An 18,174-nucleotide genomic window follows, 5' to 3' on the forward strand; every position below is an offset into this window, starting at 1 on the left:
CGGACCAGACAGATAAGGATCTCTGGGGCTCTGGGTCTTCCAAAGTCCCCTGGGTGCTCTCGCCCCAGGAGGGTGAGACCCCACAGGGCGGTGTTGAATGAATAAACAAGAGTGCACGGAGGAGGAGGGTGGGTGTCCGGGCCCAGCAAGCCACAGCGGCCACTTAAACCAAGGGGCAGCTATGGCCAGGCAGAGCTCCGGATCCAGGGAGGCGGCATAGAATGAGCTGGATCAGTCCTGCCCTCACATCCTGGCTGGAGAGACAGAAATAATCTCATGCCATGAAGTACAATGTGGGGTGTGGGCAAGCTGCATGCAGACGGACCAGCCAGGACGGGAGGGCAAGTGACCCCGGGTACCTGGCAGGTGTTGGAGGGAGGGCCCCACCCCGGAGGAGACCTGAGCAGAGGCCTGAGTGGGACTAGAAAGTGAGCTGAGCAGGTGTCGGGGTGGCGGATCGTAGGGCAAATGCCCCCAGGCGGGGCGGGAGGTACGGCGCTAGGGCAGCCGTGGGGAGGGGGCTGTCATGGGGACAGCTGGTGGTGCAGCCAGAGCGCAGGACGTGCTGAAGAGGGGCGTCCAGAGGCGTAGTTCCCAGGTGCCTTAACTTAGCTCCAGCATGGCAAGGGGTCCCCAGCGCGAGGAGCCTGGGCAGCATGAGGCCCGACCCCCGGCCGTCACCAGGGCGGAGATGGAAGGTGAGAGGGGCGGCGAGGGCATGCCGGTGGCCAGGCTGCCTGTGGAGGGGTACTCACTGGCATGACTGAGAACTGCATGAAGAGGCAGGCGAGCTCCAGGGCTGCCAGCACGTACACGAGCAGCATGACCCGGGACAGGTCCAGAGTGCCAGTCCTGCTGGGGGACTGGCCCTGGCCCCTGGAGGCCCTGACTTCCTGCATCCTGGGCAGGCGTTGCTGGGAGACCCCGTAGGGATCTGAACAGGAGGCTGGAGGAGCGGGCAGGGGCAAAAGTCCTGCTGTGCTGGGCAAAGGTGCTGAGTCATGGGGCAGGGGGCAGGCGGCCCTGAGAGGGCCCGTGGGAGAGGACGGGGATGCCGGACGGGGCATCTCCAGCCCCTGGCCGTGCGACCTAGGGCCCATCTGGCTCTTGGAGAAGACCACGAGTGGCTCTCCCCCTCCACGACAGACAACTCTGGGTCTCGGGCACACAGCCACCATGGAACCGGAGACAGGGACCCTCGCCTCCAGCATGGGCTGGTCTCAGTGCCCCATTTTTAGAGGGAAACAGGCGCAGAGTGGTTGTCGACTGCGGCTCAGGTAGGTGACTCCTGTGGTTTAGGGGCTGGCTGGGTCTCTGTGGTGGGGGTCTGGGGGATCTTCAGGCCCACAGTGCACCCTCCCGCCGTCAGTACGGAGTGGCTTTCAGAGTGTGGCCTACTTTGCCCAGCTCCTCCAGCCAGAACCAGAGGGGCTTCTGGAGTGGCCTGGGGGTGGGGGTGGGCGACGGCTCAGCCTTGCAGGCCCCCAGGCAGGGCAGCTCCGCCTCACCTCCGGCAGCAGGGCCCTGTCTGCTCCCCCCACCCACATCGGCTGGCGCCAGATTCCGCGGTTCCACGGAGGCCTCCACAACCTCTGGCTGTACGGTTGGCCTTCAGAACCTGGGCCAGGGGTGGGGATGCGGTGACACCAAGGAGGGGACCCGGGGTGCGGGGAGCTTGGCGGGGAGCGGGCCAGAGGCTGAGAGCAGCGGGTCAGGGGCACCTGGCTGGCAGGGGCTCGACACCGCGCGGGGTGTGGGTCAGGGGCCGCCCTGCTGGAGCGAGCTCGGGTACCTGCCTTCGCAGGGGTCAGCTTGGGCACCGTCCTGGTGAGGCGAGCCCTCCTGGGTGAGCTCCGGCCTGGCCCTTCCGGGGCAGGGCTCGGGCACCCGCCCTCTCGGGGGGACCTGGGACACCCACCCTCCAGGGATGAACTCCCTCCTTCCCGGAGGCTGACCCCCGCCCCCTCCCGGCCTCCGCACTCTCATTGGCCAAACCTGACACGCCCCCCGAGGGCCCCGCCCTACTCCGCGGCCCCGGACCCTACGCCGCCTGCTACCTCCCCGGCCCGGCTCTGCCGGGACCGGCTCCCTCCAGCTTTTCTCCCAGGTCCTCGGGGGAGGCGGGAACTCAGATCTCTCGAGCAGTACTGGTGTCCGGCCCGGGCTTGGGGTGGGCAGGGTGGGGAGGGGGAGGGGCGGAGGGACTCGAGACGGGCTGGGAGGAAGGATGGGAGGGGGAGGGGTGGAGGTAAGGGGAGGGGGGGGGGCAATGCTTGGCTTGCCCCCCCGGCTTGCCCCCAGCCTAGGGTCTGCAAAGAGACCCAGAGGAGGGGCAGGGAGAGAAGAGCGTTTCTGGGAACCGCTCCTGGGCCCCTCACTCCCCTCCCCCCCCAGAGCAGCAGGCTGCTGGGAGTTCCTGAGACGCCGGTTTTCCTCATTTCACTCTGCGGTGACCTCACCGGCTTGGTCAAGGCCATCGGAGCCCCACGATATGCAGGTTCACATGGCTTCACGCTGTCCCTCCGCGGGACCGGGCGGGGCCCCCTTGCAGCCACCCAGAGCCCCTGCCGGAGCCCCCCGGGGAGCACACAGACTCCCCCTTGGGTCCAGGCATGATTTCGCAGATAAGTAACCAGATGCCCGTGCAGTACTCTGCTACTCCACCATCTGCCCTGCAGCCCAGAGCCAGGCCAAGTGTCAAAACCAACATCCCCTCTGCCGTGTGCTTACCACAGCTCACCAGTTTTCTAACTTCAGGGTCGAGAAGCCTGAGACAGCAGGGGCAGGCAGCCTCGGAGCCGCCCCTGCAGGGCCCGGGAGGGCAGGCCAAAGTCCAGCAGTTAAGCCTGGAGTCCGGGAGCCCCAGGCCTGCTGTGGGGCCTTTCAGGGAGGGGCTAGGGGGTCCTAAGTCTGCAGGGGGAGTGGGCCTGAGGTGGAGGAAGACTTCAGTCCAGATGCACGGGGTGGGCAGGAAGGGGCTGGTTACTCACCTCTCCCTGCGTCACGCGGGCCTACGGGTGGCATGGAACTGGTTGGAGCAGAAGCAATGGGATCCAGCCTAAGTATTTGTCATGACAGGCTCTGTGGGCAGGGAGCTTCCTGGTCCCAGGGAGTGTGGGAAAAGTGCTCTCCTAGCCCTGCAACTGCACTCCCCCTGGACCCACTCCCAGCCCCGGGGCACTCACAGCCTCTCAGAGAAACTTGCTGAAGTTCTTCTGGGTGAGGCTTATCTGAGCAGGGCTGGGGAGGAGGGCTTCTCAGAGGAGGTGACACCTCTGCAGAGTCCTAAGGATGAGCTGGCAGGATCCAGGGGGCTGGAGTCCCCCCTACCACCACCACACACCCACTGCCTGGCGATGGGCTGCGACACAGGCGTGCACAGGCGTGTGTGTGTGCACGTGGGTCTGTGCGTGTGGGAGAGGGCAGACAGTACCCAATACGTGGGACGCATAAGGAAATGATACACGGATTGCAAGCACGTAGGCTGGCTCTGTGTGCCGTGGAGCCGTGGCAGGGTCCTAAGCTCTTCTGTTCTAGAAGGAAACTCTAGCTGATCAGGGACCAAAGGGGGTGGGCCAGTGTAGAGACACTTCTGCAGTCCTGAGAGGGGGGACGTGGACTTGGATAGGAGGTGGCAGCGGAGCGGGAGAGTCTGCAAAGCCGGGAAAGGAGCAGCTGACGGAGTGTCTGGGCGGTGTCCGTCAGCCGGGAAGGAACCAGGGTGTGAGTGTGGGATCTTGAGGGGAGAACCTGCTGGGGCTCAGTGCTCGAGGGGGTGGAGACGTGGGTCACACACAGGTACAGGAGCGTGGGGTCTGAGCTGGGGGTACCACAGGGCGTCTTCTGCATCGAGGTAGTATTTAGGGCCCTGACTCAGGACGAGATGAACGCAGGAGGGGTTGATGCGGGTCCAGGGAACAGTGCCTGTTACCCTTACTATTCCCCGAGGGGCCCACCTCAACGTCACCTCTTCAGGGACGCCAAGGAGGTTTTGGCTGGGGCAGGACCAGGGCTGGGGGCAGGTCTCCGCCAGAGCTTACCTTCCCAGCCCAGGTGAGGCACAGTTTCAGGCCTTGGCCAGCAGGAGGGTGTCCAGACCCCACAGCAGCACCTGTGCCCCTCACAGCATCCCCAGGAGCTCAGACTCAGCTTGGTAGCTGTCCTTGAAGTCGCATCCTTACAAGGGGCACCCCAGCCCACCACAGGCACCGGGGGCCTGGCCTCAGTTTGTGAGCACCACCTTGGAGGCAGTTGGGTTAAGGGTCTGGGAGGGCGGGTGCAAAGTCCCTCTGCAGATGCCACAGGAGGGGTTGGGCTGGCAGGTGCCGAGAAACCTTCCAGAACTGGAGTCTGTGACTAGGCTCCTGGGGTTGGAGTCTGGGCAGGGGCTTCTCGGAGGAGGGGGCAGGGGCTGGGCCTTGTGTTGGTTCCGACTCACCCCGTGGGTGGGTTCATGGGATGGAGGCCTTCAGGACATGGCCTGGCCACATCCCCAGAGGAGGCTCTGCCAGCCAAAGGGGGCTTCTCTGCTGGCCTCTAGTGATGCAGGGACCCCTGGCCCCAGCGTCCAGGCAGAGGGAGGGCAGCACAGGCCTGGGGTCCCGCCTCTCACCCAGTAGCTCCGCCCTGCACCTGGCCCAGTGCTGGGATGCAGGGTCCCACGTGGTGAGGTGTGGGTCACTCAGTCCAGGGGCTCATGCCAGCCGATGGCCACAGCTGAGAGAGAAAGAGTCTTGACGGGGAAGCACGGCCGAGAAGTTTGCTGGAGGTGGCCTCAGGGATAGAGGCCTGTGGACCGGAGACCCCGGGGCCCCCAGGTGATGGCTGGGGTACACTGTGGGATGGCTGTGTCCCCTTTCTACCACGACCAGAGGAGAGGAGGACCAGGGGACCTTGCTCTTGGGACCCTCAAAGAGGTGCCAAAGGCCCCGGCTTGCCTGGGACATGGGGCTTTCCATGTGAAAACAGGAACTGTCCTGGAGAAGCCCGGCCAGCTGGTCACCCTCCCTCTCGGGTCCCTGGAGGCCAGACAGACTCACGCTGGGCCTTGACCTACAGGAAGGAAGGAAAGACGCTGGGGTGGGCGACAGCCCGGGCAGCGGAGCAGGGGTGGGCACTGCAAGGTCACAGGCCCCATCTCCAGGGCCCTGGAGGAACACCTTACCCCAAGTTCCATACTTGGGCAGGAACTACAGTTTCAACGGAGAGGTGTCCATCCAGGAAGGCGTGGAGCGGGGAAGTGGCTAGCAGCTGGTGGTCTGGCCTGGCTAGGGCCTGGGTGGGGGGGTGGTGAGAGGGCAGAAGGGCAGCCTGGAATCAGGAAAAGACGAGCCTTCCAACTTCATGGGAAAGCAGGGCTCAGAGACAGTAGCCATACACCTGTTCACCAGGCTGGGAGGGCGGAAACCGTGGCAGGACACGTGGCATGGATGCACTCCTCTCCATGTGCTCCTGGTGCCTCAGTCCCCGAAATAGGCACATGCCCGAGGGACCCGGAGGGGCCCCACATTTCCCCGAGCACCACCTCCTCCGGTCCTGGTCCCTCATCCCCCACTAGAAGGGACCGCCCCATGTTCTGACCATCCATCCCACACACGGCGCCTTCTGGAACCTCTACCTATCAGGAAGAAGCAGGAAGGACTTCCAGGACCCCAGAAGAGAAGTCACAAACCCAGGCACCCCTTCTTACCCCGGAGAACCCCCCTGGCCGGCACCAGTGCCTCCCCCTGCCTGGATGGCAGTTTCAGAGAGCCTGGCTCTTTGGTCTCTGTTGGGAGCAGCCACGCTGACACCTCAAGAGGTGACAAGCAGCAGCTTCCCTTCTGGGCACCCTGGGACCTGGTGGGGGAGTTTCTGGGGCCCCTGCTGCCTCCCACCCCTGGCCCTCTGGTCCGATGCCCAGCTCGGGGGGCGGCCAGGTCTCACACGCATTTTGCAAACTGGAGAAGCATGAGGGATAGCCCCGGCCGCTCGCCCTATCCCTTCCACTGGGACTCAGCCCTGCTGGATGGACAGGTGAACACAGATGAGGGCACAAGTCAGACACCCCTGGTCCAGGCCCTCATTTGACAGTCGAGGAGGAGGGGCTGCCCAAGGTCACACCGCCAACAGTGACCGAGCCGGGACCAGACTGGCTCTGCAGGCAGCCCTCCTGGGCCAGCATCTCCACAGCTTACCCGGCTTTGACAAGCATCTCATCCTCTCAAGCCTCAGTTTCCCCATCTGCAAAATGGGACAATGCTAATTCCTCCCTCGTAGGATACATGTGAGGATTAAATGAGGCAATCTGCACATAAATTGCGTGGCCGGGGCGGCTGCCTGGCCACAGAGCGGGTGTGTTGCCAGCAACAGCAGGGTACCAACCGGGGATGCTGCTGAGCATCGGGCATGTGTGCAGCCGGGTGAAACAGCCTGTGTTCCATGAAGACAGACCCACCAGTCGCTGTGATGTGTGTCCCACAGACCCCCTGGGTCGGGTGGTAGCACTGTCCAAGCTGCTTGTTGGGTAAATACTGCTTCACCCTGTCTGACAATTTATTAGGGAACTGCACATGATTTGGGGGTACAAATGCCTTTGTTGGGGTTGGAGTCTCCCTGCCAGCCCACACCCCTGGGCTCAGAGCAAATGTCCACTTTTCATTACAAAGGCAGCTGGTGGGGTCCTCGGTGCCCGGCTGTGCCCTGCCCACCCCCCTAGGTCTGGAGGGAGAGACCAGTGAGGCAGACGGTGATGCCTCCCCTCAAGGACGGGGCCACTGTGCCAGGCACATACGGCCATGGCCTCCGAGCCTCATCAGGAGCCTTACAGATGAGAAAGCAGAGGCACAGAGAGGTTAAGCGATTTGCCCGAGGTCACACAGCCAGGAAGAGGCAGTCACTCTGCTCAACTCCAAAGCCCCCAGATTTGCCCCTCGACCAGGCAGCGCCCACTACCTTGCCCCCTGCCCCATTCCTCTTGCTGTGCGAAGATGCCACCGGCAGGAATCTGGGCCCACTGGCACCCTGGGGGCAGCCGTGGGCTGTGGCCATACCCTCCTGTCCCCCCAGCAAGGACCTGCTGTCTCTCACCCCCCACCTGCACTCCAGGCCATGAGGCACCTCCTGGCACCATCCTCCGAACTCCCCTCCCTCTCCTTCCTCTTACCCCCCATCCCAGGCTCCCTGAGCCCTCAGGCCTGGCCTCTCCCAGGCTCGCAGCCTCTGCTGGCGCCCCGTCATTGCCGCTTCCCTGACTCTTCCTCACCTCGCTCCCAACTGCTGGTCCTGGCACCTGCAGCCACCACTCAACCACAGGACCTGGACCCCCAGCTAGAACCCTCCGGGGCTCCCTGGTGCCTTCAGGATGTAGCCAGCTCCTGGGCCAGATGGATCCCCAGGCCCTGCAAACCTGCGACCCTCTCCAGCCTCCATCCAGCCCCCACCCAGCCCATTCCCTGCTCCCTCTCCAGGCACCAGCTGCGACGGGCTGTGGAGGCCTGCAAGGCCTGGGCATGGCCACCTCCCTGCCTGGGCCCCTCTCCGTTCCCAGACTCACCATCCTCACCCCAAAGCTGGGGTGGCCCCTGCTGGGGGCTCCTGCTGTATCTCACTTCCCACCATCATAGCACAGCTGTCCCGGTAGCTGTGGAGGTTCAGGGTTTGTGCCTGACAGTGGGCAGCTTGGAGGCGGACCCCAGGCCTTCCCTGGCGGCCCACAGGGTTCCCTTAGGGTGTGGGCTTATTTTTGGGGGTGTGGACAGCTGATGGAGATTGTGGGGCACACGTGTCCCTTCAAGCCTGCTGTCTTATCTGCTGTCCCCCCAGCCAGGCACTTCTGCCCTGAGGGGCCTGTGTCTGCCCAGATGCCCGCTGGGCCTTAGCCCCCAGCCCAGAAATGGGAGTTATAGTTACTGGTTTGGTCGTTGATGTTGTCAGGTGGGCCAGAGTCCAGTTCCCGGATCAGGCCTGAAACCCGGGCCCCCCCCCCGCAAGTGAAAGTGCCCCATCCTAACCACTGGACCACCAGGGAATTCCCCAGTTGTGCTCCCTAAGGGAAGGTCCGCGCGCGGCCCCCCAGGCCCAGCAGCGGGGGCAGGCAGGGGCGGCCAGGTGCAGGCCTTACAGAGAGATCCAGTGACCGACCGGCGGCACCGATGGCGCGAACAAGGCAGAGGGCGCTGGGGTGAGGCCGGGCCCCTGCAGGACCTGGCAGGAAAAGGAAGAGGAGGGGCTGAAGGGCAGCCGAGGGGAGGGGGGGGGGGGAGGGGAAGAGAAGGGGCGAAGGGGAGGGGGGAAGGCGAGGAAAAGGGACGCGGACAGGGGAGGAGGAGGGGCAGCTGAGGCCCTCACCTGGGTTCGGTAGCCTCTTTGTCTCTCCCCTCCTTGGCTCCCCGGCCCCCTGCCCACCCTGGAGACAGCAGAGGCCGCACGCTATTTACCGCTAAGGTGTGAGGGACACCCCTCACCTCAAGCACCTTGGGGTGCTGGGAATTTTTTGAAACTGAGGCTTCCCCCTCCACAGCCTTGACTGGCCACAGTGGGCAGACCTCACCCCAATCTTAGACTCGAGGAGACTCAGGGTCACAGAGAGTGAGGCCCTTGGCCAAGGCACCCACGGGGGGAGGAAGAGTGAGGTGGGCAGGCAGGCGGCAGTGGGGGGAGGGGGTGGCTGGAGGCTGCGCAGGGTCCGCCCTCCACTTTCCGGCCCCAGTGGGCTGCGTGGGCGGGCTGCTGGCGGTGGTGCCCTTTGTGGACACCAGGGGGCAGCAGGCCCCCAGTTTGGGGCCTCAAGGCTGCTGCCGGCGGGCGGGGAGGCGGCCTGGGCTGGTCTGGCCGGGGGCCCAGGGGCTGCCGCTCACATTGAGGACGGTTGTGGTCCCCCTGCCCGGGCCATTGGGGGAGGGCGGGGGACAGGCACCGCTTCTGCTGAGCCCCTACTCTTTGCAGCCCTGGCTTGGCGTCTGCTTTTACCTCCTGGCCTCTGTCCTGATCAGCTACTGCTCACCTTGGAAACGCTGCGGGGGGGGGGGGGGGGGGGGGGGGGGGGGGGGGGGGAGTTGGGCAAACGTGGGGAGTGAGTGGATAGGGGAGCGGACAGAGTGGTGAGGGCTGTCCTCCTCGCCTGACCGTGGGCGGGCAGCAGGCAGGCGGCTGCTCCCTCATCCTGCCCTGACTTGCGGTGGGAGCCTGCTGGGGGTGTCCCAGTGCCTGCGAGTACTAGGTGCTCAACTAATGTCTCACATGAAGTCTCTCCTGAAGCCTAGGAAGCCCCTGCCTCTTGTTCCTCCATGGCTGCGGGAGTCCAGGTCCTGCTGTGGGAGGGCTGGGGACCATCACATCTCCTCCCTGGCATTTCAGCTGCTCTGAACACCACGCGGAGGTGTTGGAAGCAGGGTGGGAGAGGGGGTCCCTGGTGTACCCTGTGGGTAGAAGATGCTGACTCACAGGGGACCCCACTAGCTCAAGAAGACTAGACAGGAAGTTGGGGGGGCATGGTGGGCATGAGGTCTGGGAAGGGGGGGTCATCTGCTCATCCCCGATGTGCTTTTCTTGCTGTTTCCCTGGCAAGGTGAGCCTCTGGCCCAGGGGACCGTCCAGTCTGTGTCCTGCGGGTGGGGAGCCGGTGGGACTCAGAGCTGTGGCCACAGAGGGTGTCTGAGCCAGGCCCTGAGATCTTCCTCGGTGCCTGCCCCCCGCCCCAGGACACCTCCTCAGCCCTGGGAGGGTCTGTCTGGAGCCTCGGATGACCAGTGGTCCAGGGGCTCCTGGGACTTTGAGGACTGAAACCAGCAAAGTCCCAATTAAGGCGGGAAGAGGGGTTCCCCCTGCTTGAGACCCCCGGGGTCGGGGGAAGCAGCCCCGGTCAATGTTGGAGATGGGGCAGAGGAACTCTCACGTCCAGGGCTGTTCCTGTTCCCCCGCTCCTCCCCCGGGGCTGCGCAGCCCCTCCCACCGACTCAGGGTGGGGGGAGTGAGGACCCCGGCCCGACCCTGAGTACAAGGCAGTCCCTGTAATCGGAGTTTTGGATTGTACGGCTTGTGGACAGTCACCGGAGGGAGGCCGGCACCTGCGGAGGACGTGCCTGGCAGCCGCCGCGAGAACAGCCCCTCCTGGGGGGCCGGGGGCGGGGCGAGCCAAGCGCGGGAACTCGGTGCGGGAGGAACATTCTCGCTGCGCGGCGGGTGCTGGGCCCCTGCCAAGGGCGCCAGGAAACCTCCCCCTGTGCGTGCGGGCGAGCAAGCAAGCACAGAGCTGGGCCGATCCGCCTGTCGCTGGGGGCTGGCTGGTTAATCTGTAACTCTCCCTACCCCTCGGGGCCTCCAGGCCCCATCTTACGGAGGAGAAGGTGAGGCTCAGAGGGGCAGCGGCCTCCCCAGGGGGCCTGCCAGGCCGGCCCAGGGCCTTGGTGAAGTGTGCCGCTGGGTGATGTGCTTTGACTCCCCGGGCACGCTGGGTGAGCTGGTGGGGCAGTGAGGGCCTTACCCTGGTGGGCGGGAGGTGGACAAGCTAAGATCTGCACGTGGGAAGGCCGACTTGGCTGAGCGGGAGCTTGGTCACCTCCCTGGTAGGATGAACCCCAGGGGTCAGCCATCCCGGGGAAGGGCCATACACCCACATGTGCCCGCCCCTGGCTCCAGGGCTTGCGGGGGTGTCAGGGGAAGTTAACCTCGGGACCCTTGACTTGTTTCCTCTCCCGCGTTTGTGCCTACCGGCCCCTCATAGCAGTCGGGTGGAGGGCTCAGGGCTGGGCCAGAGGCACGAATCAGCTGCCGTTGAGCGCTGGGCGACTGCAGGCAGGTTGCTTAACCTCTCTGAGCCTCAGCTCCTCCCTTGGCAAATGGGCAGCAAAACACCGCCGTCTTCAGGTTCTTGGAATGATTTGAGGCAAGGAGGCCAGCCTCAGTGCAGGGCAGGCTCGAGGTAGTTGTCATGTCCTTCCAGACTCCTCAGACAGGGCAGTACCCTGGATAGCAATCGGAGAGCTGTGGGAAGGGTACAGACACAGAGGCCCCTGCAGGGTCCCCAGAAGCACTGCTGGGGGTGGGCCCTGGCACACCCACTGCCCCAGTGGGTCCCCAGGAGAAGGGAGGTTTGGGGCAGCCAGAGAGGCCGCTGGTGGCGAAGTCAGCCACCAGGGGGAAGCACGCGGCTGAGGATGGCGTTTCCCTGCCACCAGAGACCAGGTTCGGCCACTCATTCCGGCAAGCATGTTTCTCCTCCCTGGAAAAAGAGCCCACAGTATCCACCGACTGTGGGGTGTTGTGAGGACTAAACGCCCCCCCCATCGGGCCTTAACCACTGTAAAAGCTGGAGCAAGTCCTTGAATCTTCCTGAACCTTCCTTTCCTCACCTAGAAAATGCCAACCGGGATATACCCGTGCCATATATGTGAGTCAGGGGAACTAGTGTCTGTACCGGATGACTCTCACTGTTTAGTGACTGAAGATGCAATGAAAGTTTCTCACTCCCGTCCTGGTCAGGTGGGTGTGCAGAAGGCGCCGTGGGTCTGGTGGTTCGGCTCCACATGGGCTTTCAGGGCTCCTGGCACTGCAGGCTCTGCTGTCCCCAGGGGCCCCCCTCCCCCCCCCCCCCCGCCCCCGCCAGTGGGGAGGGGAGGAGGACCGCTTGGCTGGTTTTGATGGGCGCTGCCTGGAAGTGGTGCAGAGCACCCCTGCTCACGTCTGTGGCCCCCGTCGCAAGGGGGTTGGGCACGTGGGCTTTCTGGGTGCTTACAGGAAAAGGCAAGGGTTTGGTGAGCTCGTAGCTTTTACTCTGCTGCTCCTAGGCTGGATGAGGTGACAGCTACAGAGATGTACCTGCAGGATGCCAGCAGGGGGCCTGGTGCTTAGGACTCCCCCCACCCCCCGCTGCAAATAGGCTCCCCGTTGCTGCACATGCAGGATTTGGGGGTGTAGGGTAGCCCCGCCCTTCCCTGGTTCTGCTGTCTGCACAAACATTGTTCCTTTTAAATGCTTCTTTCCTTTGGATACATTTTAAGTTACAAAAGCAGATCCTGGCTGTTGTACCTAGACACATATTTGCTTGTCCAGAGCCCCTTGGGGCGGAGGGCTGGGCCTCTTCTCAGTGCTGGCGGCTCCCAGCCCTCCCCACCGTCCGTCCCTGGCACAGGGAGGGACCCAGCCTACTACTGGGAACAGCAGGTTCAGTAAGCCAGTGGGTACCATCCTGGATCGAATTCAAGGTCACAGACTCAGAAGGTCACCTCCCTGCCCTAATGAGGTGACTGAGCGAGGAGGTGTCCCCATGGCCCCTGGAGAAATATAACTAGGACAGCAGGCAGCTGGGGGTGGCCCTGGCAGCTGACCCAGCCTCTGTGCCTCCAAGCCTCCAGCTCTCCGTTCCCTCCCCCGTAAAACAGGTGAGGCCCAGCAAGGGATCTACGGAAACCATCCTGTGCAGGGCTCGGCTGGCTGAGGGCTCCACAGCTGCCACGCTATGTGACCCAACATGTATGGGACGCCCACTTCCAGTCCTTGGAGACGGGACTCCAAGTCACATGCTGTTGGGCTTGTCGCTGTGGGGGCCCTGGGACCCATCTGCCTGAACTCAGCTGGCACCCATGGAGGTGTCTCGTGTGCACCCAAGGCAGTCGGGATGGCCCTCCCAGGCCTGTCCTCAGGCCAGACCGTGCACGCGCAGGGCAGGGTCGCAAGAGGCCTGGTGCAGGGTCAGCTCCCGTAAGTTATGAAGCGTGCACTAGGTCCCCTGCCCTTGGGGGGGCCAGGGCACACAGGTGTTCATACCATGGGGCAGTCCTTGCCAGGGATGAGAGTGCTGGCTCCCCTGGGTGCCCAGAGCAGGGCTGGGAGTGCGGTGGCTTCAGTCTTGTCGGAAGGGAGATGGCCTGGAGGCTGAGCCTGGGCTGGGGGTTGGCTCCTTCCCCGGCCTGCCCTCCCAGATGGCTGAAGTCAGGGCATCCTGACCTCTTGGGAGATCCTGGGGGCCATGTGGTTCCACGTTTGGTGGTCACTACCCACTGTGGCCCTGTGCGTATGGTCTCTGGGGAGACTGGTGTGGCCATGGCACTAGGGTGGGGCAAGGCCCTGCCTCCTAACTCCAGGCCAGGTGATATCAGCCCCACCCAGGGGGTCCACAGGGCCAGGGGAGCCTCTGTCATCTTATTTTCCCGAAGATAAAAAGTTGTACTGGACTTCCCTGGTGGCGCAGTGGTTAAGAATCCGCCTGCCAGTGCAGGGGACACCGGTTCGAGCCCTGGTCCGGGAAGATCCCACATGCCGCGGAGCAACAAAGCCCGTGCGCCACAACTTCTGAGCCTGCGCTCTAGAGCCCGCGAGCCACAGCTACTGAGCCTGCGCGCTACAACTACTGAAGCCCGCGCGCCTAGAGCCCGTGCTCCGCAACAAGAGAAGCCACCGCAACGAGAAGACGGCGCGCCGCAACGAAGAATAGCCCCCGCTCACCGCAACTAGAGAAAAGCCTGCGCAGAAACGAAGACCCAATGCAGCCAAAAATAAATTAATTAATTAAAAAAATTTGTACCAACTGTACTTGTGGAAAACTTGGAATAGAATGCACAAAAAAGAGTAAAGAAATACAACACGAATCATTAACTTTGCATCAACTTTGGTCCTGCTGTCAAGAGCCAAGAGTGGCAACGTGCCCTGTCCCTTAGCTGGGCTGATGGCTTCTCCTGCTGGCCTTCATCCCAAACCTTGCCTCCACAAGCCTCCTCCAGGACACATCTGCATGTTAGCAAGGAGTCCCGTCCCTGAAGGGACCTGGAACCCACCTGACCCTGCGGGGGAGGCAGGCAGGTTGGGTTGGGTCGGCCCCAGCTCACCTTTCTCACTGGGCTCGTGGGCTCACCCAGGACAGGGGCTGGGAGCTCAGGGCCCTGCTGGGCCCTCTCGCAGGAGCTTGGCCGTCCCCCTCCCCACCTGAGCTGCTGGAGGCATTTCCTAGGCCCCCAGCCCTGGGACAGGCTGGGCCAAGGAGATAGCTGCAGGAAGTTCCAGTCTCCTGTGGCCTGGCCCCGATGGGATGGCCACTGGGGAGAGCCAGGGGCCACACCAAGAAGCGGGGGAGCAGGGTCATAGGCCTTGCCGGGCAGGTCCTTCCCTTTCTGGGCTGGCTTCTTCTCTCCCTGACACTGTGGTAGGGCCCACTGGCTCGCATGCCCTGTCATTCATTCTTAGGTGTGTACTTTCCCAACCAACACGTTTCCTGGGCACAAATGAGGGGGTGCTAGCCTTCCAGGATGGAGGCAGAGAAGTGCAGCTCCTATAAGCAGCTGGACCAGGGCTGCCTGGGCGCCCTCGTGGCTGCCCTCTGCTGCCCCCCCCGCCCCCACCCCATCTGGCGGTTCCCTGTGTGACAAGGGATAAGCCTGGCCCAGAGGATCAGCATGCACAGTCAGGGTCCCAGGCTGGGCAGGGCCAGCCCCACCCTAGTGGAGAAGCCTCCAGCACCCTGTCCAATAGCCAGCTAGCCAACCCCCCGCCTGGCCAAGCCTGAAGTGGCGGAGCACCCAGTCAGTGACGTAGCTCAGGATGTCACAGGGTGCATAGCTCAGGATGGGCACGGCCAGTTTCCCATCCACTGGGCAGGACGGACGGCCCCAAGAGCTAGAGTCTCCAGACCCTGGCTCCAGGCGATTGTGGGCCAGCTCTCAAGGTGTCTGCCACTTCGCCCTTGGAGAAAGAGTGGAGCAGAGCCTCCCTCCCCCGGCCCCCCAAACCCCTCTCCCCGCTCACTCGTGGGCCTTAGGTCTAGCAGGTGTGTTAGCGCTCCAGGTGCGCGGAACCCTGCCAGGCACACAAGCCTCGGGCGCAGCAGGCCGCGCGGGGGCAGCCGAAGACCCTATCTAGCTCCAGCCAGGGACGAGCTGGCCGCGGCGGGTTAAAGGCCCGTCAACTGGCGCGGGAGGCCCAAGGGCGAGCGCGGGCGGCGGGGCTGGGTGCCCCCGGGGGGCGAGTCGGGCCAGGCCGAACGCCGGTCTTGCCGGGGGTCCTCGCCCGCCGCGCCCGGTAGGGCGCGCCAGCAGAGGTGGGGGGGGCGCCCGCGCCACCGCCGCCGAGCAGCCCCCGCCTGCAGACAAAGGAGCCGGCGGGGGGCGGGAGCGGGGGCGGGGGTGGGGGTGGGGGTGGGGTGGGGGTGGGGGGGATGGGGCGAGGGGGCGGGGCGCCGCGGTGTCACGTTACCGCCCGCAGCGCCCTTTAACTCCGGCCCCGCCCCGCGCACCGCCCTCTCCCCCGCCGCTGCGCGCGCCCCGCGCCCCGCCAATCGGCCCTCGCGCCCCGCCCCGCCCTCGGGTGGGTGTGTGCGCAGGGCCAATGGGCGGCGGGCGGGGGCCGGACCGCCGGAGGGGCGGGGGCAGCGCGGCGCCGGCCAATCGCCGCGGTGTTGTTGAAACTGAAAATACTACATTATGCTAATAGCAGCGGGGCCCGTGCGCGGGGGGGTGGGACCCTCGCGTATAAAGGGGCGCGCGAGGACTGGGCGTTCCACAGGCCAAGTGCTCTGCGCTCGGTGGGTGCCAGCCAGGCCAGGGCTAGCCGAGCGAGCGAGGACAGGCACCCGAGGGGGCGCGGCCGCCGGCCGGACGACACAGCGAGCGAGACTCAGGAGCAGTCCACGGCCCGACAGCCAGGTAGCCGCCGCGCCGCCCTCCCAGCGCGTCCCTTTGCAAATGCAGACTCCGGCGCGCGGGGTCTCACTTGCGCCCGGCCTCCGCCCTCCTTTCCTCTCTTCCTCCTCCTCCTTCTCTCCTCTCCTCTCCCGCCGCCCGGCCCGCGCAGCCCCCGGAAAAGTCCGATGCGTATCTCCGCAGCGCGTCGGCAATGGAGCGCCTGGTCGCCCGCCGCACCTTTCCCCTGTTCGCGCGCACCAGCGCTTGCCGCAGCCTCTTCGGGCCCGTGGACCACGAGGAGCTCAGCCGCGAGCTGCAGATGCGCCTAGCCGAGCTGAGCGCCGAGGACCAGCGTCGCTGGGACTACAACTTCCAGCAGGACGTGCCACTGCGGGGCCCCGGGCGCCTGCAGTGGACCGAGGTGGACAGCGACTCCGTGCCCGCCTTCTACCGCGAGACGGTGCAGGTGGGGCGCTGTCGCCTGCTCCTGGCGCCTCGTCCCCGCCCGGACGGCGCGGGCGATAGCCCGCCCTCCGGGCCGCCGGCCGATGAGTCCCTCGACGGCCTCGGGGAGGCGCCGGCGTCGCCGTCCAGCGGCCCGTCCGTAGCGCCTGCCCCGGCCCCGGCCCCGGCGCCGCAGGAGAGCTCTGAGCCGGAGGCGGTCCCGCCGCCGCGCAGCCAGGAGCCCCTGGCCGAGCCGCCGCACTCAGGGATTTCGGGGCGCCCCGCGCCGGGCACTGCCGCCACTGCCACCAATACCAACGCCGCCGCCGCCACTGCCGCCGCCGCTGCCACCACTGCCGCCGCCGGAGGCGCCGCGATCAAGAAGCTGTCCGGGCCTCTCATCTCCGGTGAGTCCCGCGCGGCCCCGCCCCGGCCCGGCCCGGCCCGGCCCTGCTTTGTCCGGCCGGCCGGGCTCCCAGGCCCTCGGGGGCCTCTCTTGGTCCCCGCCTCCTCCGTGGCGTTAAAGGGCCCGCAGCGCGCGGGGCGAGGCAGCGCCCGCACCCCGTCCCCGCCCTGTTGTTGTGCTTCGGAGAGGTTCGGGCGGGAGGGTTGGGAGGGCGCGCTCTGGCCCCCTCCGAGCGCGATCCTCGCCCGGGCCAATGGAGACCCTCCTCGGGCGCGGCCGGGCGCGGCGATCGCGGCACAGAGGGGGTTAAGCGCGGCGGTAGCCCCGGGGGGCTTGGCCGCGGGACAAGGGGAAATGCTTACACAGCACATTGCGCGGCGACGTAAACAAAGCTGACCCGCCGCGGACCTCGGCGCGGGCGGGGACGGCGCCCCCCCACCGGCCGCCCAGCCGCCCGCGCCTCCTCCCGGCACCCTCTTGGGCTCCCCGGCCGGCCCCGCCCTGACCGGCCGCGCGCGCTGTCGCCCGCAGATTTCTTCGCCAAGCGCAAGAGACCCGCGCCCGAAGCCAAGGCGTCGAACGAGGTTCCCGCGGGATGCGCCGCGCCCGGCGCCGCTCCAGCCGTCGGCTCGGCTGAGCAAACCCCGCGCAAGCGGCTGCGATGAGAGGTGAGCGCGGCAGACGGGGCGGGCGGGGAGGGGCGTCCCGCGGTGTCCCGGCGGCCACTCTGTCGCCGCTCGCTCACCGCACCTCTCTCCCGCAGCCTCGCGCCCAACGAGCCCCGAGGGAGCCCGCTGGGCAGCGGACAGGAGAGGAGCGCTGGGCCTCGGCTGGGACCGTCCATGTAGCAGCAACCGGCGGCAGCTGCCACGGAGCAGCGTTCGGTTTTGTGTTTAAAGTTTGAAAACTGTGCAATGTATTAATAACGTCTTTTATATCTAAATGTATTCTGCACGAGGAGTACACTGGTCCCAAGGTGTAAAGCTTTAAGAGTCATTTATATAAAATGTTTAATCTCTGCTGAAACTCAGTGCAAAAAAACGAAAAAAGAAAAAAAAGGAAAAAAGGAAAAAAACATGTATATTTGTACAAAAAGTTTTTAAAGTTATACTAACTTATATTTTCTATTTATGTCGAGGCGTGGGCCGCTCTGCCACGCGCTAGCTCGGTTATTGGTTATGCCAAAGGCACCTCACTCGCATCTGGTTATCGACAAATGTAAATTTATTTTTTATAGCGGACTCTGGGGGGAGGGGTCGCTCACAAGCTGTAGCTGCCGTACAAGCCCATCTAGCTTGCAGTCTCTTCGCGCTTTCGCTGTCTCTTTTTACTATTATGATTATTTTAAACTTGAAGACAAATCTGTTAAAAGAAAAAAAAAAAAGAAAAAAAAAAGAAAAAAAAAGGTTCCTGAGCCGTCTGCACCACTGCCCCGGCTCCTCGTCCGCCGGGTTCTAAATAAAGAGGCCGAATAATGCTGCAACTCAGCTCCGTGTGTGCTTGTACTGCCTCCAGCTTTCCCCTCTGGCACCCCCAAATGTTAGGGAGTTAGAACTCAGGGGGCAGCCCTAAAGGGAGGGAGGGGGGCTTTGTCCTGGCAGGGCTGGCCCACGCCCACCTGCTCCAGGGCCCTAATTTAGGGATGAGCGGCCCCGCCCTCGCTCTGCATTTATCACATCCACACATCCACACACACACACACACACACACACACACACACACACACACACACAC

The 18,174-nt window shown here is 64.6% G+C and overlaps 2 protein-coding genes across 5 annotated transcripts in view; one reads left to right on the forward strand and one right to left on the reverse strand.

The window, feature by feature from the left end:
- Window positions 1–1,256, reverse strand: part of SLC22A18 (solute carrier family 22 member 18) — a 21,624-nt gene extending 20,368 nt beyond the window's left edge. For 2 of the 3 annotated variants that reach the window (XM_029208407.1, XM_029208406.1), the window contains exon 1: window positions 756–1,256. In XM_029208407.1, coding sequence (XP_029064240.1) covers window positions 756–1,211 — 456 coding nt within the window. In that variant the 5' untranslated portion in view covers window positions 1,212–1,256. The remainder of the gene's footprint in view (window positions 1–755) is intronic. The other variant, XM_029208408.1, reaches the window with a different exon arrangement.
- CDKN1C (cyclin dependent kinase inhibitor 1C) lies at window positions 1,066–17,835 on the forward strand. 2 transcript variants are annotated; one of them, XM_029208410.1, is made up of 4 exons: window positions 1,066–1,277; window positions 15,792–16,441; window positions 16,972–17,108; window positions 17,204–17,835. In XM_029208410.1, the coding sequence occupies exons 1-3, from the start codon at window positions 1,177–1,179 to the stop codon at window positions 17,103–17,105; spliced, it is 885 nt and encodes a 294-aa protein (XP_029064243.1). In that variant the 5' UTR covers window positions 1,066–1,176; the 3' UTR covers window positions 17,106–17,108; window positions 17,204–17,835. The 2 variants fall into 2 exon arrangements, with proteins under 2 accessions (XP_029064243.1, XP_029064244.1); XM_029208411.1 differs by lacking the exon at window positions 1,066–1,277 and adding an exon at window positions 15,457–15,611.
- Window positions 17,836–18,174: the final 339 nt, after the last annotated feature.

Source organism: Monodon monoceros, unplaced genomic scaffold (genome assembly GCF_005190385.1).
Source record: "Monodon monoceros isolate NGI ecotype Baffin Bay Population unplaced genomic scaffold, NGI_Narwhal_1 Super_Scaffold_7, whole genome shotgun sequence".
NCBI lineage: Eukaryota > Metazoa > Chordata > Mammalia > Artiodactyla > Monodontidae > Monodon > Monodon monoceros.